The sequence below is a fragment of the Gobio gobio genome, assembly GCF_949357685.1.
Source record: "Gobio gobio genome assembly, chromosome: 1".
Taxonomy (NCBI): domain Eukaryota; kingdom Metazoa; phylum Chordata; class Actinopteri; order Cypriniformes; family Gobionidae; genus Gobio; species Gobio gobio.
This window is the reverse complement of record NC_137097.1, coordinates 51,474,285-51,496,853: the sequence shown is the minus strand read 5'-3', so window position 1 is coordinate 51,496,853 and position 22,569 is coordinate 51,474,285. Positions and strand designations below refer to the sequence as shown.

The following is a 22,569-nucleotide window of genomic DNA, read 5'->3' as shown; positions in this document are numbered from 1 at the left end:
AGCTCATTTTAATTTTTTGATTGCTCTCTGTGACTTTGTTCATGTTTGTTAGCATCTAAGGGGCATTTATTTAATTTTCTGCTGGAGCACGACTTTAATAACACCCTGGGAAGCATTTCACATCACCTGCAGAAGATATTTTCTCTGTTGTGCCACTCAACAGTCGATTCAACCTTGTACACTCGTGGTTTTAATATCCTAATCTGTAGTTTGCAAGATTGGATTTTGTACTGCTCTAAATTAGATTTAATTTCTTTCTGACCTTTAACGTCAATTATCCTTTAAGTAACCTTGGATTCAAGACGTGGCAAATTATTTTCTTAACGGCATGCTGTTTGCACAAAGGCTTTAATTCTCTCCTGGCTATCCTCGACCAACGCACACCTGATGTTCCCGCTCATCAGATGTGGCAGAGGAATATATTAGACTCCAGAATGCAGAAATATTACACTTGCCGATACACTATGAATTCCCTAATGAAGACTAGGGGAATATTGGTACTGCTCACTTGTGCCAAATTAATGCTATATGTATATAAGGTTTATCTAAGTCTTTAGAAATGGAATGAATTTGATTGGATATAATTCATAATGGCTCCTCTGATTTAAGACAAGTTGCCAAAAAGACGTCAAGAGCTGAAAAAGAGTCTCATCTATATCTTCTTTAGAATGCGATTTAAAGTGGGAAAAAAATCGGTTCTAATAGCAGATTGCACTACAGAGATGTTGACATTGATCCAAATGGGCTATATTATGCGTCTGCATTTTTTGCACATTTGAAATTGTTACCTTAGTTAGCATGCTTATGCACTACTGAGCGGAACGAACCAGGAATGACCCTTCCAACCTCACAAACAAATGACACAACTGTGATAACTTCATTGACACAATCACATTGTAGCTTTCAGAATGAACATCAGTGAGGCCTGCCATAAATTTCAATTCAATTACCTCCGATATCCGTATCACTGGCATTTTATTTATCATATTTATGACGATGTTTTACTGTTTGGAAATGTTTGACTATAATTTATTTGAATGCAACTACTACTGTCTTTTTTATATTATTATTTTACCAGTTGGGGATCACATACATAACCACAGAACTCTGATAGTCCTATAGCAGAGGTCAGACCTATTAGTGTAGAATCGGTGCATGTTAGGTAGAATGTTGCTCAGATGTATCTGACAAAACACTTAACACACTCTATGCCAAATTATCTGTTTTTGGGGCTTCAGGTGTCACACATGATGGTCCTGATTTTAGCAGACCAGCATGGTTTTAAATACAAGCCACAAATACAGTCCCTCAGAACAGGGCCGATTTACCCCAACCCCTTTAAATTAGACTCTGAAATCAAGTGGTGCATGTAAATACTAGTAAACCAATCCACTTAAAACACAACATTCGATTTCCTAATGCTTGGCCAATGCAGCCACTGACATGTGTGCTTAATGTTCAGTAACAGAGCTAATGCATCAAATATATCTGTCTATAGAAAGGGAATGAAATCAATAGAGCAGCCCAGAGGCAATACAACCATATCAAGTAATTAACTGCACTGTTTATTTGTTTTTTTTACCAAAAGGGCTTTGGATCAAAGTGAAAACCAATTCAGAACTTAAAAAGTCCATATGGGTAACGTAAATACCTGTGTGCAGACTATATGCATAAAATGCAAGTGGCATACTTACTGACGTTTTTATATATTAATATTTAAAGCAACAATGTTGGAAGAAAATATATTGAATGTTAATGTATTTCATCTCAGAGGGCGACACGTAATATGAATTGTCTGATTTCATTTCAAAGACAGCAGCGATTTGATCTATCGTACGTGTGAAAACCGGGCGGCAGAGCTAACAATGCTGTTACATTTATGTAGTAGGGTTAACGTCATCATAATATGTCTGTGCTACTATGATGTCATCAACACGGTCTTTGGTTTTTGAAACGGTTTAGAAGGGATTGTATTATAGTTTGCTTGGCAAAATCTCTTTTTTTACATTATGAAAAGTAAGGAGAGGCTGCAATACAGATGTTTTGGTTTTGAAACACAGGGGTCCTGATATGTTATTACCTCTGAAACCCACTGGATAACTATGCATAATTAAAATATGTACATATATATACATGAACATGTTTGTACATGTGAATTCCAAAAACACGATGTTTTACCAGTCCTGAAAAGAAACAGATTCGTGTATTCACACCAACTTGTTTTGCTCAGACCATGCCATCCTGGGGTTTCCTCTTCTCAGGGTGCCCTGTCAGTGCTCACTTAACTGAGTGACCTCAACAACTGATTTCGGGCCAGTTTTCTTTTCATCCTGTCATGTGTTCTTTGCCTGTTCTGGTTAAAATTGAAGACTGACAACAACAAAAAAGAAGAAAGAACGATGACAGTTCTATGTTTTAAGGGCAAAGATCACGATGGCTTGTCAGTCATCAAGCATTTGGACCATGCATCCTTCTTGATGCATATTGCCTTTGTGGGGCCGAATGTGTCCATAAATGCTGATCAAGAATGTGTTTATTTATGTAGTTAGGTGATGTGAGAATGTGCAGAGCATGTCATTGAGCCCTAAAGGAAATGGATTGCATCATAACCCATGTTTTAGAGGAACAAGGATGATATTCTCATGGATAATGTTCTCCTGTCTGTATATTCTAATGTCCTGTGGTAAAAAAAAAATAATAATGACATGATGATGTATGAAACTATAATAACTTTTTTTGTTTCTTAGTATGCAGGTGCTGGATAGCCTGTTAATGATAATTTAAAAACGACTCAGTTACATCTCGCATTATTATGATAATGGATATATTGTTATTACTACTATTATTCTGAGATGGATTACCACTATCAATGATAATCTTAATTTAAGTACAAAGGCTGAGAATACTAACGCACATAGGCTGACAGGAGGTCTCTGAAAGATCTGTCGGGGGGAGTTTTCCACTCTTGCTTGTATGTTTCTGTTGATTTTTGGTTGTTTGGCACCATCTGGTGGCCACAGCACTCTATCGGCTCTATATGTCGGTAACCGCATAAATGATGTTCAGTTGAACCGTGTTGACATTCTGGATAAAGTCAGTCACGTAGGTCGCTCGCTGAGCCATGACGGCCATTTATCTTTCTTTCTGCTTGTTTCAGTGGGTCTCCTAAACTAATTTATTGCAAAATTTGCTTTAACTTTTTTGTTTTACACACTAATTTCTTGTTGTAAATGGGTTTATCTACAAACGTATGTCTGTTGGTTTATTATATGGGCCTATTTCTCTCAGTCTATTTGTGTCCACGGTTACATTTGTTCACACAGACAGATCTTCCAAACCCCATGGTCTCCTGCAGCGATTGTGCAATAAATTGAGGTTTATATTTTTATATTGTCTCTTTTGACTTTCTTTGAAAAAGGGCTGTTGATTTGATTTGTTTTGACCTTCACTTCAGGTTATTCATATTTTCCATGTTTATTCTCGCAGGTGTCATGGTTTGCTTGTGTGACAGTTAAAGTCACTCTTTAAAATTGTTTTTTATTTATATTATTATATTGCTCTATATATTAAATCGGTCACCTTTGATCTTAACCCTAACCTGCATCTAACTTTTCCCCCTGGGTCAAAAAGGGATATAATTACACTGAACCAAATTATAAACACAACACTTTTTTTTTACCCCATTTTTCATGAGCTGAACTCAAAGACCTAAGACTTTAGCCACGTTTCCACCACGGGAACTTTCCCCAGGAACTATGGACTTTGGGGTGGTAGCCTACTCGGTGTGTTTCGACCGCAGGAACGGGGGTCTTAATAAAGTTCCGGGTAAAGATTTCCCCCTCAAAATGGCCCTGCTTGCGAGGTAGTACTTTTTCAAAGTTCAGGAACTTTCAGGGGTGGGATTTGGGCGCTGAATATGCTGATTGGTTGAGCTCACGCAGCATTTTATTTAAACCTAAAAGTCTGTTGCGGTGCGTGCAGTAAGAGTTGTTTACTATTCGAATCAACAATGGAGTTTAAAAATACGACCGATGGACTGACGACGAGGTTCAGGCTTTATTAAGTTTATTTGTGGAGGAAGAAATCCAGTGGGCTCTGGAAAGTCGCACGCAGTCCTACGTCACTGGACTAATCTTCACGGTACTTTAGATCGCTTTGGAAACGCAGACAGCAGCAGGTCTGGGGGAAAAAGAAAAAGTTCCTGGGACAAATTGTTCTGGGTAATTTCGGTGGAAACGGGGCTTTTTTCTATGTACACAAAAGGCATATTTCTCTCAAATATTGTCTAAATCTGTGTTAGTGAGCACTTCTCCTTTTCCGAGATAATCCATCCACCTCACAGGTGTGGCATATCAAGATGCTGATTACACAGCATGATTATTATAGCACAGGTGTGCCTTAGGCTGGCCACAATAAAAGGCCGCTCTAAAATGTGCAGTTTTACTGTATTGGGGGGGTCTAGAAACCAGTCAGTATCTGGTGTGACCACCATTTGCCTCACGCAGTGCAACACATCTCCTTCGCATAGAGTTGATCAGGTTGTTGATTGTGGCCTGTGGAATGTTGGTCCACTCCTCTTCAATGGCTGTGTGAAGTTGCTGGATATTGGCAGGAACTGGAACACGCTGCTCAATGCTCAATGGGTGACATGTCCGGTGAGTATGCTGGCCATGCAAGAACTGGGATGTTTTCAGCTTTCAGGAATTGTGTACAGATCCTTGCAACATGGGGCCGTGCATTGTCATGCTGCAACATGAGGTGATGGTCGCGGATGAATGGCCAACAATGGGCCTCAGGATCTCGTCACGGTATCTCTGTGCATTCAAAATTCCATCAAAATGCACGTGTGTTCGTTGTCCATAACATACGCCTGCCCATACCATAACCCCACCGCCACCAGGGGCCACTCAATCCACAACGTTGACATCAGAAAACCGCTCACCCACACGATGCCATTCACGCTGTCTGCCATCTGCCCTGTACAGTGAAAACCGGGATTCATCCGTGAAGAGAACACCTCTCCAAAGTGCCAGATGCCATCGAATGTGATTTGCCCTCTCAAGTCAGTTACGACAACGAACTGCAGTCAGGTCGAGACCCCAGTGAGGACGACGAGCATGCAGATGAGCTTCCCTGAGGCGGTTTCTGACAGTTTATATAAAAATTCTTTGGTTATGCAAACCGATTGTTGCAGCAGCTGTCCGGGTGGCTGGTCTCAGATAATCTTGGAGGGTGAAGATGCTGGATGTGGAGGTCCTGGGCTGGTGTGCTTACATGTGGTCTGCGGTTGTGAGGCCGGTTGGATGTACGGCCAAATTCTTTGAAACGCCTTTGGAGAAGGCTTATGGTAATGAAATGAAAATTCAATTGACAGGCAACAGCTCTGGTGGACATTCCTGCAATCAGCATGCCAATTGAACGCTCCCTCAAAACTTGCAACATCTGTGGCATTGTGCTGTGTTATAAAATTGTGCACATTTTAGAGCGGCCTTTTATTGTGGCCAGCCTAAGGCACACCTGTGCAATAATGATGCTGTCTAATCAGCATCTTGATATGCCACACCTGTGAGGTGGATGGATTATATCGGCAAAGGAGAAGTGCTCACTAACACAGTGACTAACACTCACTAATATTTGAGAGAAATAGGCATTTTGTGTAATATTTGTTCCCTATTTAAAAAAAACAACATTACAAAAAAAATATGGTCACACTTTAGTTTATATTTAAACAAACTTTTAACTACGACTTTTGCCTCAATAAACTCCTAATTGCTTATTAATAGTTAGTAAGCTAGGCCTAGTTGTTAAGTTTAGGTGTAGAATATGGTCATGCAGAATAAGGCATTAATAAGTACTTTATACACTGATCAGGCGTAACATTATGACAGGTGAAGTGAATAATTGATTATCTCTTCATCACGGCACCTGTTAGTGGGTGTGATATATTAGGTAGCAAGTGAACATTTTATCCTCAAAGTTGATGTGTTAGAAGCAGGAAAAATGGGCAAACGTGAGGATTTGAGCGAGTTTCGCAAGGGCCAAATTGTGATGGCTAGAGGACTGGGTCAGAGCATCTCCAAAACTGCAGCTCTTGTGGGATGTTCCAGGTCTGCAGTGGTCAGTATCTATCAAAAGTGATCCAAGTGTTGAACCGGCGACAGGGTCATGGGCGGCCAAGGCTCATTGATGCACATGAGGAGCGAAGGCTGGCCTGTGTGGTCCAATCAAACAGACAAGCTGCTGAAGCTCAAATTGCTCAAGTTAATGCTGGTTCTGATAGAAAGGTGTCAGAATACACAGTGCATCTCAGTTTGTTGTGTAGGCTATGGGGCTGCATAGCTGCAGACCAGTCAGCAGAGGTGGACAAAGTACACAACTCTATTACTTGAGTAAGACTAAAAGTACTACTGGTCAAATATTACAAGTGAAAGTTCTAAAAACAGATTTTTACTTAAGTAAAAGTACAGAAGTATTTGTTTTTTAAGTATCAAAAGTAAATTTCATTTTTTTATGTCAATGCATTATTTTATTATTGTTGCATTGTTGTATAAATGCACATTATGCCACCATGGTGGTTTAAGCTAGTCAGTGATGCTCCATCCGACATGCTAGCATACCTTAAACTCATTTCAATACTTGTATAAAAGTTACAAAGCTCTTTACAAAGCTGCTGTCACTTTAAGGCCGAATGCACAGATCCATACACTGATACACATCCGATGTTCTCCCAACTGTTTACTCTTCTCTTTCTCCCAGACGTTTACATTTTTGAACATTTTATGAGACATGCATCAAGTTTATGCCTTAAACTAATCTTTAATCTTTTCGGAAAACTGAAATATCCTCTCTAAGTATGGCCATGTGAGCACATGCGCAGAGGCCTTCTTCCATTTTGCTATAAACTAATCAGTGTTCAAAAAATGTGGGGAAACTTCACATGACCCTACAAAAGTGATTACTGATAGGCTGTCTGCAAAAAAAAAAAAAAAAACACCTTTAAAGAAGAAAAAATCATCCACTCACTTTCAAAGCTGCTACAGAACTGACTTTCTAATTTGAGGACCTTGATAGAAATGTAGTGGAGTAAAAAGTACAATATTTCTCTTTCAACTTTAGTGAAGTTAAAGTCAAAGTTTCCTGAAAAAATAATACTTAAGTAAAGGACAGATACAAGTAAAATGTACTTAAGTACAGTACTCAAGTAAATGTACTTAGTCACTGTCGACCTCTGCCAGTCAGGGTACCCATGCTGACCCCTGTCCACCGAAAGCACCAACAGTGGGCACGTGAGCATCAGAACTGGACCACAGAGCAATGGAAGAAGGTGGCCTGGTCAGATGAATCACGTTTTCTTTTACATCACATGGATGGCCGGGTGCGTTGCTTCCCTGGGGAACACATGGCACCAGGATGCACTATGGGAAGAAGGCAAGCCGGCGGAGGCAGTGTGATGCTTTGGGCAATGTTCTTCTGGGAAACCACAGCACACCTTCAGGGGTCTAGTGGAGTCCATGCCTCGACGGGTCAGGGCTGTTTTGGCAGCAAAAGGGGAACCAGCACAATATTAGGAAGGTGGTCATAATGTTATGCCTAATCGGTGTAAGTACTAATAAAACAACATCCTAGTAATATGCATGCTAATAAGCAACTTAATTGGACCCTAAACTAAAGTGTTACCAAAAAGATTTATGATTTCTTATTGGACTTTCTATTCATAGAAAATAAATTAAAAAGTCATTTTAGAGTAGGCTAAGGTTATAATGGTTATTATGCTGTACAAAAAAAAAAAAAAAAAAAAAAAAAAAAACAACCGGTGCAAAACAAATCGATCTCTTTCAAACAGTGCAAGATGCTTTCGCAATATTTATTTGTTTATGGCGAAAATATGGTGCATGCAAATGTTTGTAAGGGCATTTAGGCTAAGTTAATGCTGCATTTAACTACTTTGCTGTTTAGTTATTGTTAGAAAACAAAGCGTATGAAAATGTGAGCGTGACAACGGTTCGATAAAGAGATAAACATCGACAAAACCGCAAACTTTATGCCAGCGCACGTCACTTTTGTGTTGCTATGACCACGACAAAGTCTGAGATCAAGCGGGGTTCAGCTTCATGCAACGTAAATCACTTTAAAAGGAAACATAAAGCGAGGACACCTCCCATTCTCATCTACATCTTAACTCTCACTTCCTCCACGATTTAGAGTGAGATCTGGCCATAACTGCTGGCATTCATCCGCTTCTCTCCATCTGTCAAACGAGCCCAGGCTTCATCCTCTCGCCTCAGGAGCCAGAGTCCCTCCCCAGCCACAGTTCTCAGGTACAGTGCCCCGTCCCATCATATTGTGTGTTGTGCTCCTGTCCGGTGTTATTAGTAACCGTGCAGAACTTTGCATCTTTGCACGCCTCTCAAAACCTAGTATGCCGACTATCTAGACAACATGTTGGGCGCGCCTAAACGCTATACGGTCTAAAATGTTGTTTAGCTAAGTAGGATTTGAGACGCAGCCCTGCTCTGTGGATCGTTCCTAATACATTCAGTCTTTTTGCTCGGTTCGGTTCTGTTCCTTAATAGTTTCAATGAGAATTTCCATTGCTAAATGTGGCTGTGCCTTTCTGAACTGTGGTAAGGCACGGTTGAACATTTGAGGAAGTTTTGTAAGAGAACTAAACAGTATTTCCAGATAAAGGTGAAGCTGATATGACTGAGTTCATCACTCATTCTCACAGATTTTTGCATAAAAGACAATAGAGTAGCCTACATGAGTTTGCTCAATACGAGCTAGGAAGAAATAGATAAAGAAAACATAAAAAATAATCATTATTATTTTTTATTAATTAAAATAATGATTTCAAAAACTCCTTAAAGGCATAGTTACCACATTTAAAAATGTTTTTGAATATAATAATTATTGTGAGAAGTAAAATGAATGGAAAAATTTGTACAGCCTTTCTGAAGCATCATGTTTGTGTGGAAGGATGTGGTGTAACTGAAGTTCTGAACATCTCCTGCGCTCCCACAGTTGCTGTGGTGTTAGTCCAGTTACAAGTTTCCTCTCGCAGTCTATCTAATGCTCACTTTCTTTTGCATCTTTCATTTTTCAGTTTACCGAGTTCTGTGAGCATACAGGGCTTCAGTGATGCATTGCATATGAGAGTGGCATTTGCTAGTCAACTAGTTAAGCATATGCACACAAGACTGCGTTTGATATATTGATGAGAAATGAACAGGGGGAACAGAAAGAGAGAGAGAGATATATAGATGAGAAGTTATACATTACTAAAAACCTGCAAACAACGTGGCATCAGACTTTGAGAAGCAAACAGAGCATTTCCTTCTCATTAACTTCACACTTGTTCCTCTTTCCTTCCTCTTTCTTGGGGCTTGTTGCCTACACACTTTTTAAACATAGAAAGATGAAGAAGAAAAAAAAATCTCTATTCATTTACAGGAATTCAATTCAAATTCAAGAGAATTTAGTTATTAAAACAAAAATACAACTCAAATGCAAGCATACTGACCACAGCGAAGAGTTCAAATCACCATCAAATGCAAGAATTGGGGTCAGCCATTTTCACTACAAATCACAAATGCAGAAACACCTAAACAAAAAAACATTACATTGCATTGAAGGTATGCAAATGATCAATTCATGCATTCCCTTGGAATCAAAACCACCTCAGCATTGCGAACGCCTTGCTCTACTGTTTGAGCTACTGGAATGTTTGAAAGTAATGACGAAAGCCATCATACTTCATTTACTTTTCCAGTTGTTTCTCATGTTAACGTGTTTTCTCTTTCCATCCCTGTGTCTCCCGCTCCTCACTTTTCTCAGGTCATCATGTCTAGGAAGGTGGTCAGGACCAGTAAGTTCCGCCACGTCTTTGGCCAGGCGGTGAAGGCAGACCAGTGCTATGATGACATCAGGATCTCCCAGATGACCTGGGACAGCAACTTCTGCTCCGTCAACCCCAAGTTTGTGGCCATGATTGTGGATGCCAGTGGTGGAGGAGCTTTTATTGTTTTGCCCCTGAACAAGGTGCACCCAGATAGCATTCATTAAGCTCAAATTAATTGTCAAATTAATTGCAGTGTTCATATTGAAGTGTTCATATTCATATATATTCATATATATATATATATATATATATATATATATATATATATATATATATATATATATATATATATATATATATATATATATATATATATATATATATATATATATATATATATATATATATATATATATATATATATATATGGGGAGAGAGAGAGATGGATAAAGATTAAGATAAAGACATTTAGTGAGTTGGACTGTATTGGGACTTGATTTATTGGGACTTGTTTTAGGTCCAACTGTAGTTTTAACCCGTTACCTGTTTCAAATGATCTTCTGAGGTCTTCGAATTTTGAACTCTAGATATGTCATGTAGTGTTTGTCTAAATAAGGAAGTTCAAGGTTGAGTTTCGTATGTACGTGTCACTAGACCTAGCATCTCTTCTCTTTCTGCTCTCTTGCATCTGGTTTTTGCCATATTTGGAGTGCACTGCTGTCAACCCTGCACAGGATGTGGTGACAGCTTGCAGATTGAGTGAGTGACAAAAACTTTGAGAAAAGGACAGCTGCCACTTAGACTTGATGTGCCTGCTTTTTTTCACGTGATCAGCTCGGTTCAAAATTTGATGTGCTTTTTACTTCATAAAGCTTTCTGATATTTTCAAAATGCCCTTCAAAAATTAGCAGAAGATGATTGCACCTCTGACAGAAATATGGTGGAAACTATTTTCTGTCTTCCTCTTTTTGTCGTCGAGTTGATTTCATATGTCATTTCTTTCTCTTTTTCATCTCCTCAGTCCATCATCTCAGGTCCTCTGCTTCTGTATGTTACACTGTCTGCACTCCTGGGTCTTGTACTAGAGAATGAATGGGAGTTCTGTCATATTCAATCTGCTGTGCATCTTTACACTCAGTGCTTCGCTCAATGGCAGCCATTGTTTCCTGGCGAACACGAGAATTCGAGTCAAGCCCTTTCATTTCGTTTGGGTGGCTTGAGGAAGTTTTGAAAGCTCAGTTTTGAGACTGATAACACGATCATCAGGTTTTGTACACACTCGTGAAGTTCACGCATGTCATTAAAGGAGGCAATAATGCGTGTAAAAATATGTATTAATTAATATTTTGTATTAAATTAAATATTAATGTAGAACTAGTGGTTTTAGACGTTTGGACCCCATTGCACCAGGAGTTAGACTCTAGGAAAAGATGATTTTGTTGCAATTGGAACTTATCTAGTCACTTTCTCTGACAATTAATTTAAATTATCTTAAGTCTAGTGTTATTCAGTAATATTAATAATATAAGAAATAGTATCAGTGATATTTTATACTAGTATAGTATTTATGAATATTGTTATTTGTTCACTTTTCATCTTAATTCATTAAATTAAATGTGCTTTTGTCATTTCTATTAGTTTATATATATATATATATATATATATATATATATATATATATATATATATATATATATATATATATATATATATATATATATATATATATATATATATATATATATATATATATATATATATATATATATATATATATATATATAGCTTTAATTCATTTCAGTTTCAAGTTTTAGTATTTTTTTTTCGAACTTCAACTTTTCTTGCAATTACTTGCCAAGACATCATTTCTAATTTTCATCTAATATCATCTAATATTTATATTTTAACAATAACAACACTGCTTTAGTCCACCTAGAACTTGCTAAATCACAATGATTTCTTTCTTACTGCAGCCCCTGTGAAAGTGTAATAATTTATAGACTTTATACATGGACTTGCACACAACACTCACATTTAACAATAAGATTTTTGCAGAGTGAATGTGCTCTCCGTGTGCATGATGGGAACTCCTGCACGGTGCTGTCCTCTCTAAACGGGTTAGTAGTTATTAGGTGTAATTGAAGGCATAGCTGTAAAATTGAGATCAGCTGACATAGGCCTCCTCATCTGTCTGAGATTTCTCCTGCTCTTTTTCTGCTCTGTTCGTCAGTTTTAAAGAGTTCCCATTCTGTATTTAGTTATTTTGAAGGACTTCAATTTACTAAATTTGTATTTGTGTACGTTTGTGTTTCCGCTCCTTCATACCAAGGTTTCCCCTAACCTTTTTGTCCCTTCTGGGTCTCTGATTTGTGTTTTAGACGGGTCGCATCGACATGTCCCAGCCCACTGTCTGTGGTCACACTGGACCCGTATTGGACATTGAGTTCTGCCCACATAATGATAACATCATTGCCAGTGGCTCTGAAGACTGTAGTGTCATGGTGAGTGACATGTGCCTTTTGCTTAATGGTTTGATCAAATGACATTTATGCACCGTAACAGTTAATCAATATTTTATCAATATAATCCATAATTATCGGACCAGTGCCATCCACTTCTACCGATTATTATCAGTCGATCAAATAAATAAATTAATAATAAAAAGATGTTTACAAAACTGCTCATACTAGGCTTGCTACTATATACACAGGTTATGTGGGATGATGTCTGTGTGAAAATATATACCGGTTTAAAGGGAGAACATTATGAATGAATCTTACTTGTCAACAACAGTGCCTATATCAATCATAATGAATGTTAAATAAATTATCTTTCCAAAAACGGGTTACAGAGTTGGGAAAAGTTTGCGCATATGAAGGAATGGTATACAGATTACTTGGGGGGGAAATGAGGTTTACAGGAGAATAGGCAGATTCCTAGATTTACAGGATGATGACCTGGTAGGGAGACGCAATATAAGAGTCTCTTTAATGTATCTGGTGAAAACTATTAATTATTTCATTATTCTTTTTTTGCACATTTGTTTATTTTTAAATAGTTTGTTTCTTGCTTCTGTATTCTAGCAATCTCAATGCAATTGTAAATGACACGTGTTGGATGGGTGGGTCAATCTGAAAGGAAAAAGGGAAAAAAAATCATGAAAAAAAGTACTTTTCATAGACAACAAGCATCTTTTAACTGTGTAAATTTAATAATTAAATGTTTCTTTATTTTTTTGTACTATTTAAATTTTGTGTTAAAACAAATGAAAATAAAATGCAAAGTTTCATTATATCAAACACAAACTGCTTTGCGTTATTGTGAAAGCAATTGCAAAGTGAAAATTACCACATGGTATCATCTAGCATCCAACCAGCTGTAATGCCGGAATAACAAATTTGAACGTGGTGTGAAAATTATGATAAATTACGACCTAATTCACACTACTTATTATAACATTGGGTTAATGTTGTTGTGTAATAGATCTGGGAGATTCCAGATGGAGGTCTCGTATCGCCCCTGAAGGACCCAGTTGTGAAGCTGGATGGGCACTCTAAACGTGTGGGCATCCTCAGCTGGCACCCCACTGCCCACAATGTGCTAATGAGTGCAGGTAAACCAACATCAGACATCCACCCAACAGCCAAAAGTGCATTTATATATAGTCTTGAACTATGTATGCATGGCTAAGCACACATGCACTCATGGGTTTCTCAGAGCGGAAGTCGTCATAGTTGGGTAAAATTTTATAGCGGTGAATGAGAGAATGCATTAAATATATTTTTTGTGTCCCCATTTGCTCAAATAGCAAAAGAAAAACTCCACAATAGGGATTTCACAACTTTCAAAAAGAGGGAAAAAATAGAGTAAGATTGATAACGGCAGTGAAAAGGGAGAAATATGTTAATTTTTACCATCACTCCCATAGACGCTGTATTAGAAACACCCTCACAGCAGTGGTAACTTGTTTTTTGTAATTTGATGCAAAAGTAATATAATACAAAGTATTAGTGTCATAAATATACATACATAAAAAAAACCCGCATCATCACAGTCTGTGAAAAGAGTCTCTATAGAGGCCACATACAGTTGAAATGGAATGATGGCGCCCTCTGCTGATTCTTCACACACTGTTCTTTAGGTTTATCATAAATTTGACGTTTTTGCTTCCTTTCCTCTCTTTCTCCCTGCTTCCCCCTGCCCTATACACTTGATGTACCCCGTCTTTCTTTCTCTCTTGGTTTCTGTCTGCAGGCTGTGATAACGTGGTCATCCTGTGGAACGTGGCTTGTGGAGCGGCAATGGTGCGCATTGACTCAGTGCACACTGATCTGATCTACAGCGCCGCCTGGAACAGAAACGGCTCTCAGATCCTTACTGCCTGCAAGGACAAGAAACTACGAGTGTTCGACCCCCGCGAGGGCTCCGTCATCTATGTGCGTGCATGCCTTCAATGGAAAAAATGATAAAATAATGCTAACCAAAGTGAATAATGAGAAAAAAAAGAATGCATTGGGGTATAAATAAGTAATATATTTGCATTGTTTACCGTTTGCCACAATGATTTTGTTGTCACATCTAGTAAGTTGTTGTCTTGTGGTGTTCACGATTGCATGAATTCCTTTTGAAATTACTTAGATTTCGCCCCTTGAAAATTCAAACAACAGTTAATGTGACCGCATTTTTGGTCTTTTAACATTTTACATTCGGTGAATGCATTTAAAGTAATTATTCGAATAAATTTAACTACGCCTTTATTTTTTCCAAGTTGCAATCTGAACATTTTTATAGTGTTCCTTTTATAGCTTATTCATCTCTTTCTTACACCTTCCTTTCTGCCAGCTTATTCCCTGCTCATGTGACCTTATGTGTGTTTCAGGAGAAGGACAAGGCTCATGAAGGTTCCAGGCCAATCAGAGCTGTGTTTGTGTCTGATGGCAAGATCCTGACCACCGGTTTCAGCCGTATGAGTGAGCGACAGGTGGCGCTGTGGGATCCTGTGAGTAGATCATGTGATTCAGAAACTCTCTTTTTCAGTTGTACAATCAGTGGACTCACAAAAGTGTGTTGTTTGTGTTTTCAGAACAACCTCAGTGAGCCCTTGACTCTGCAGGAGCTGGACACCAGCAGTGGAGTGCTCTTACCTTTCTTTGACCCTGACACTGGTGTAGTCTACCTTTGTGGCAAGGCAAGGAACTAACACAAGTTTTATGACCATGAAGAGTCATGAAGTTGTATGTGTTAAACAGTGTATATGGTTTGACAGGGTGATAGCAGCATCAGATACTTTGAGGTGACAGACGAGGCTCCATACGTCCACTATCTCTCCATGTACAGCAGTAAAGAGAGCCAGAAGGGCATGGGCTACATGCCTAAGAGAGGTCTGGAAGTCAACAAGTGTGAGATTGCAAGGTAAACGCACCCAATGCCCATAGTGTAGTTGCTTTGTCCCACAAAAACATTTAAAAAGATCAGCATTTTAAATTCTGATTATTTTATATTTATTTCAGGTTCTATAAACTCCACGAGAGAAAGTGTGAACCTATTGTTATGACTGTGCCCCGTAAGGTAAGTTTGGATTTGAAGTCAAAGATCAGCTTAAATGTTGTCAAAAGTTTGGGGTCAGTAAGATTTTTGTTTGTTTGAAAGAAATAGTTTTATTCAGCAAGGCTGCATTAAAGCTATACTGTGTAACTTCTGATAAAAAATAACCACGTTCCAAACCATGTCTTTACCCAAATACTGTCTCAATCATTCATTCGCCTGTGCATGTCAGCTAAAATCCAACTGTGGTTTGCGTGCAACAAAAAACGCTTTCAAACGAACAAGAAAAATTTACCATTTATCGATTAAAATGGCACGCCTCCAGAGAACCACCGGTTGTAACAAAAATATGTATTTGTCCATCCGCTCTGTATCCATGTGTATACATTCATACATTCTTACGCAAGATGCATGTCATTTTCTTTTTTAACCACTAGATGGCCGAATGTTATATAGTGTAGCTTTAAACTGATTGAAAAAGACAGTAAGGTTCATCTGATTTTGTGATTATGGATCTATTTTGTATATGCAGAAATTCTGAAACAATAAAAATTTTGATTACAAAAAAAGATAGTAAGAACATTTATAATGTTACAACATTTTGTAATAAATGCTGTCCACAAAAATATTAAGCAGCATAATTGTTTTCAACATTGATAATAATAAGACATTTTCTTGAGAAAGCAGCATAGAATGGTTTCTGAAGGATCATGTGACACTGAAGACTGAAAATTCAGCTTTCAAAAGCATAACAAATTAGCCTGACAAGCCAGACCCACATCAAGATGTTGGGCCTGGGAACTCACCATTGGCAGGGCTCAATCCGAGGGGCGGGATAAACGGTTGTCTTTCAAACTCCCTCTGCACGCAATAGGATCGCGCTTCAACCAACCAGAGCAACGAAGAAGGTGAAGGGAAGCTAGTTGATAGATTTAACTTTCGCCGTATCCGGTCGGCAAAACTCTGAACACATCTTCCTTTCTTAAGAATCACTTCAGTGCCGTTCTTTGTTCTTTTCTCAAAGAAAAGCTTAACTCCCAAGTCTTCCAGAGTCGTGGCCAAAGCCGCTTCGAAAGACCGCTGTTCGCCAGCTTCTTTGTTTACGAGTAGCACGCGGAACCTCCGCAACTCTGCCGTCATTATGTTAAGCTCGCCCACCGACTCTAGACACGATGTGATTGGCCTGACCAAAGTTTGGTTTTTCCAGCTCGCAAGCCAATGGAGAGTTGCGAGACGACCCTGGCTGCAAATTACATTTGCTGCCACTAGGGTGCGTCTAGATTTTTAGGCTAATAACAAATCATATCAGCCCCAAATTTTGAATAGTGGTGTATGAATGCCACACTTATGATTTCAGTGCAGCTTATTTGTTTTACTGTCTTAATCCAACATTTTTATTTCCTTTCTTTAGTCTGACTTGTTTCAAGAGGACCTTTACCCTGACACGATTGGTCCAGAGCCATCGGTGGAGGCAGATGATTGGTTTGCTGGTAAAGATGGGGAACCAATCCTGATCTCTTTGAAAGACGGTTTTGTGGCTACCACCAAAAACAAAGAGTTCAAAGTCATCAAGAGCTTGATGGCCACAACATCCTCTTCCTCGAGCAACCGACAATCTGACAGTGCGGTACGAGTACAGAAAATGACCCTGGTCTTTTTAATGCATTTTATTTAGCCCTAAACACAGCGAGTTTCTGTCACAAATAAACTCATTCTGCCTTTCTTTCACATACAGGACGTGCAGGCTTTGCAGAATGAGGTGAAGGAGCTGAAAGAGATGGTTGAGCAATTGACCAAGCGAGTGAGCGAACTGGAGAGCAAGTAGCTGAAGAGACACCCCAGTAGAGATTTAAAATAAATATGCAAATAGCATAGGCCTATACAAGATGCGTGAATAATGAAAGTGTAAAAGGTGAAGATTTGTAGAAGTATGTGATAAGTTTTCATGTGATACCATGTTGCAGTCCATTGCAGACCAAATTTCGCTCTTCAGGGATTTCACTTTTTTTTTTTAAAGATTTTTTAAATGTGATTAGATTTGTTTGAAGCCCATTTTAATATATGTTTTATAGGATTTGAAATAAATGTCAGTGTTATTTTAACAAAAATGTACGTGTCAAAAATTAATTGTTCATTCTGCACACACACAAATGTCTTAAATCAGTCAGTTTTATTGAAAATACATGAATGGCAACAGAAATGATTATGACCAAATACACAAAAATTGTGTAGCAACTGTACAGCATTTGCAGTAGATTCCCGTATCCTAAAAAGTCCTTGAAAAGAACGCATTTATTATTTATATTTATAATATAGCATTTTTGAAATGCCTAGGACTGGCACAGATGCAATGACCTGAAAGTATTTTGGACACAAGCTTGGCCCATCCCTGAAATGTAATAAACAAGTGCATAGTTTATTAGCTGCACTTAGAAATTGCAGCAGTAAATTGTAAAAGATAATGCTAATTCATTAAAAAGCTTATAGTCTGTATTTCTACGAACGCTCCAATCAAGTAATATTTACATTTTTCGAGATCTTGACCATTTCCAAAGTTTTTCTCATTTCCTACCAACTACTAAAGACTACTAACATTAACCCATTTTAGACTACAGATATAATTATTGTGACTACTTAATAGTTTAACCATTTGTATTTATCTACACATAATTCTTGCTTGGTGCAGAGGCGCTATTGCTGTAGTATTTGGCGGTTCCGCTCGATCCTCCAGAGCGGGGTCTGCTGAAGCAACACAGCAGGCCTCCGGCCAGCAGGAGCAGGACTCCTCCTCCCCAGCCCACGAAGATACACGCACCCAACTCTCTCTTCTGAGACGGAGCGACCATTGGATTGTTGAAATCGCGAATGACATTATTAGCCATCCAGCTGACAGGGATGATCAGCAACAAGCCCGCGAGGATCAGCCCAATAGCGGACACCAGACTCACTTTGGGTTTGACTTCTTCGTTTTCAATACAGGTGGTGAAGTCGGCTCCGGCGCACAGAATGAGCAGGGACAGGACAGCGAGCATACAGCTGATGATGGTCATGGCACGGGACGCCTGAATGTCAGAGCTCAGGATGAGCAGCGAGTCGTATTTTTTACACTGCTGTTGTCCGGTACTCTGAACCACACACTGCATCCACAAGCCCTCCTCCTGAACCTGTGAGGAGAGAAACAATTATCTAGGGTTATTTACACAGGTTATTAATGGAAAATATAGTTTTAGGTAGCCTACACAAATCTTCAAAGAAGAAGAAAAAAGAGATATAGCTACCCTCCCATCCAAATTATTTTCTCTCTCCCATGGAACACAAAAGGGGTTATTTATAACCGAATGTTGCTCCATACAATTAGTAGCCTACACTGGTGAAAAAAAACGGTGCTATATGGCACTAAAAGTGGTTCTTGGCTCGTAATCATATAGGGGAACCACTTTTGGTATAAAGCACCATATCTTAACAGGTTCTGGATATGGTAGCGGTTCTATATAGCACCTCAGTCATCCCAAAGAACCGCTGAAGAACCACTGAAGCACCAAGATTTGGTGCTACACAGCACTTAAAGTGCTTCCCCTATGATTACAAGCCAAATAACCACTTTTAGTGCTATATAGCACCATTTTTTTTAGAGTGTAGACTAAATTTACGTGTGTAGTAGGCCTAATCATCAAACTATAGTCTCCCTGTAGATTACACATTATGTAATCGAATATATTGCTTTATTTAATATACATGATTTAAAAAAATAAATAAATAATCAATTCCCCTGCCCTCGTGATCACTAATCAAAATAACTTCCCCTAGCTCAATGCATCTTGCATTGCTTAAACATTGACGTGTTTACTGGCGTGAGGGCGGGACAACCTGTCACTCACATGACATCACAGCAATAGCAAACTACAACCATCCAATCAATTCACAATTCACAAAATGAAGTCCTGTCCTACATTTTTTACTTGTTTGTAGTCGTTCACTTGGATATACATCACAATAGGGAAGAAAATACTTTAAATACACGTCACGCCTCACTTCTGTTTAGTGGGGGGTACACACAACCTCTAGGACAATTTTAAATGTGTATGCCTATACATGCTGGGCGAAGCTACGCTATATTCGCATTGTCTAGGTATTTTAATAATTTTGTAATGGGTTTTTTGTCATTTCTATTTTTTTTATATATATATTTCGGTCACACTTTAGATTATGGTCCAATTCTCACTATTAACTATATTAACTACGACTTTTGCCTAAAAAAAAAAAAAAAACTAATTACTGCTTATTAATAGTTAGTAAGGTAGTTGTTAAGTTTAGGTATTGTGTAAGATTAAGGGATGTAGAATGTGGTCATGCAGAATAATGCATTTGTAACGATTCACCAGTGTGAGTGTCCCTGATCCCCACCAGAGGGCACCCGGACTGTCATTCCATCATAGACTACATCACCCATAACCCTTTGCCCGGACTCATCGGCCCTCACTGTTTACACCTGTGTCTCATTTACCTCATTATCTCTGCCTATATTTAGCCTGTTCACCCTGTCATACATTGCAAGGTTTTGTATGTGTTACTACTGCATCTCTGAGCGATTGTCCCTGGTTCTTGGATTTCTTGCCTGTTCTTTGGATTACCCGTTTGCGTTGTTCCCAGCCTTGTGTGTTTTGTTAGTTTGGACTGCCTGCCTGTTTTTGACCCTTTGCCTGTATTTTGGATTACGTGTCTGGATTGTCCCTCTATTAAAGCTGCACTTAGATCTCCAACCCAAAGTCTCGGAGCGGTTCGTAACAGCATTTATATGTGCTTTATAATAAACAGCCAATATCCTAGTAATATGCATGCTTATAAGCAACTAGTTAATAGTGAGAATTGGACCCTAAACTAAAGTGTTATCAATATTTCTGTTTAGCTTTTACTTATTTTGGTTTCAGTTAATTGCCAAAGCAACATTTCTCATTTTCATTTATTTATTTTTCTTCTACCATATAGATTCCCATAGATCATTTTAGGGTGCTTTTGTGTCATTTTTTTTTGTGCTTGACAAGACCTAATCTTCAGACCTCTTAAAGATCTCTTTATAATAAATGAAATTATTAAGAAATAATATAACCAAAATGTTTACCTGTGCAGTGATAATGTTATCACCAATAAAGGCAGAAACCTTCCATCTTGGAATAGCAATGGTCACGACCGCAGCAATGAGACCTAAAATTCCCAGTGCCAAACACACGATCTGTACACCAGAGGAGCCCATTCTGAAAGAGTGAGTGAAGGAGATGGTTAAAACTGAAAGACCAAAAAAAAGGCATGATAAAGGTACACTCTGCAAATCCAGTAGTGAAGATATAGGTCTTAACTTCTTCCTGCTTGCGTCAATGATAAGTGGTATGTTTTTTAAGACATATTCTAGTATAGTGCTTATGTATTTTCACAGAAACCCAATGGCTCCTCCCTTTAGACAGGCCTATACAAGAATTTGTATCTTAGGGCTGTAGCAGAAAAAAAACATCATCTCTTAGGAAACCTACATCATGAAGCAAAAGCCTCAAGTCTCAACAGGTTCTCACCATCTTGATCTGTTCTTAGTGAACTGCCACTCCCTGAGAGGGGTCTCAGATCCCGCTCAGTCTTTTCTATTCTATTTGGATGCACGAAAAAACAACAACATTGTGTACCTTTTTAGTGAACGGCTCTTATTTTTGCACACCCGCTATCCAAATGTCTGTAGCTTTTTATTCATGTCAACTTCTCTTACATCCCCTCAGGGTTTGCTCTTGGCTGATTCATAAAACTACTGTTAGAATGTGTGGACTGTGGTTCAGACCCCGTAGTTCACTATAGTGCACTTTATTATCTTCCTACGCCAGGGATCGGTGAGAAGTATAGAAGGATGGATAGAAGGGGTGACCAGGTGGTGCGTGGGCACCAGCAAAATGATGGTAATTGTGGCTGTTTTTAGTTGACTGTGAATCATTCAACAGCTCTCTGAGCGATTAACATGCTCTTCGCCTCCTTCAGAATTGTATTCTTTCAATCTAAACAATGATAATTCTGCTCTTAACTGAGCTAAAATCATGAATGAGTGAGGAATTTTGGTTTTCATGTATTCAATTTCTGTCCAGTTTTCAGGTCAATTACATATATTACAATATCAACAGAAAGATAAGTCCTTTGTGAAACTTTGTGCTTTAAGTAATTTTGTAATATGTTTTATGTATGATGTTACATACAAAAAAAACTTGATAAGTTTATGTTAACAATGTCATCATTTTTTTTTTTTGAATCTATCTAAACGTGTATATCTGCCAGGTCTTACTCAAAATACGTTGATAACACAATACACAAAAGCACCAACCTATATAAAATAATTTATCCTTCTTTTTAAAAAATGTATGTAATCTTGCAAAGAGGAAATAAGTTTGAACATTACCTTTTTATCGTAGCTCTTTGAAGAAAATTTCTTTCCGCTTCGTCTTTACCAAACGGTGACCTGTAATGAAGGTGTTGGGATATGGGGCTGCTTTTGTAGAGGAATGCAATGGGTGGGGTATGAGACAGAGGCGGGTTGATAAAGAGGAAAAGGCCAGACTGGACTTGTTCTTTTTCCCTCTACTGCTTTGTTTATCCCTTCTTATATCACCTTCCTTAAGTTTTATATAGAGATGGTCCATGTTTTATATTTTTGTCTTAAAAAAAAAAAAAAAAAAAGCATTTATGAATACCATTTTTTCCCCCCGATGTTCATCATGTTACCATGCAACTAAATGAAAACATGTGTTCATGAGGGTCCAGCATCGTGATACTATGAATCATAGCCTTTGAATCTTCTGTCATAATGACGTCTCAAAAACAACCGCATACCCTCTCCTCATACGCTCTGCCTAGTCACTGTTGAAACCACACATGACGAATAGAAACTGTCACACGTTAGAGTGGGTGGGCTTTAAATTGTGAAACATCAGGGTTGGGAGATGCATCATAATAACACAGCTGGGTTAGGCAAGAATGGATTATAAATAAGATGTAAATAAGAGATTGGGAAAAAAGGCAGAACGTTTAAGGAACAAAAATAGAGCCAGAAGTAGGGCTATCAGGAAGATTACAACATGACTGGTCTCTCTCTCGTCAGGTTTTTTGGGAACTTTTTTACTGATGAGGCACTGATATGTAATAAACTGCTATTCTGATGC

The 22,569-nt window shown here is 38.4% G+C and overlaps 2 protein-coding genes across 2 annotated transcripts; one reads left to right on the top strand and one right to left on the bottom strand.

The window, feature by feature from the left end:
* The first annotated feature begins 8,078 nt into the window (after positions 1 to 8,078).
* On the top strand, positions 8,079 to 17,486 carry coro1a (coronin, actin binding protein, 1A). Its single transcript, XM_079829037.1, has 11 exons — positions 8,079 to 8,318; positions 9,835 to 10,038; positions 12,217 to 12,339; positions 13,322 to 13,451; positions 14,093 to 14,274; positions 14,718 to 14,837; positions 14,922 to 15,026; positions 15,105 to 15,250; positions 15,349 to 15,406; positions 16,794 to 17,009; positions 17,118 to 17,486. The coding sequence occupies exons 2-11, from the start codon at positions 9,841 to 9,843 to the stop codon at positions 17,205 to 17,207; spliced, it is 1,368 nt and encodes a 455-aa protein (XP_079685163.1). The 5' UTR covers positions 8,079 to 8,318; positions 9,835 to 9,840; the 3' UTR covers positions 17,208 to 17,486.
* cldni (claudin i) lies at positions 17,411 to 21,913 on the bottom strand. The gene is made up of 3 exons (XM_079829043.1): positions 21,810 to 21,913; positions 20,502 to 20,634; positions 17,411 to 18,546 (listed from the first exon to the last, which is right to left on the bottom strand). Exons 2-3 carry the CDS (start codon positions 20,631 to 20,633, stop codon positions 18,043 to 18,045), a joined length of 636 nt encoding a protein of 211 aa, XP_079685169.1. The 5' UTR covers position 20,634; positions 21,810 to 21,913; the 3' UTR covers positions 17,411 to 18,042.
* Between the last annotated feature and the right edge of the window lie 656 nt (positions 21,914 to 22,569).

Bases quoted from the DNA above. Each gene is read 5' to 3' on its own strand.
- coro1a (XM_079829037.1), top strand. From the start codon at position 9,841: ATGTCTAGGAAGGTGGTCAGGACCAGTAAGTTCCGCCACGTCTTTGGC. The intron at 14,275-14,717 runs GTGCGTGCATGC...TGTGTGTTTCAG, and splicing joins GCGAGGGCTCCGTCATCTAT to GAGAAGGACAAGGCTCATGA. The intron at 17,010-17,117 runs GTACGAGTACAG...TTTCACATACAG, and splicing joins ACCGACAATCTGACAGTGCG to GACGTGCAGGCTTTGCAGAA.
- cldni (XM_079829043.1), bottom strand. From the start codon at position 20,633: ATGGGCTCCTCTGGTGTACAGATCGTGTGTTTGGCACTGGGAATTTTA. The intron at 18,547-20,501 runs GTAAACATTTTG...CTCTCCTCACAG, and splicing joins ATAACATTATCACTGCACAG to GTTCAGGAGGAGGGCTTGTG.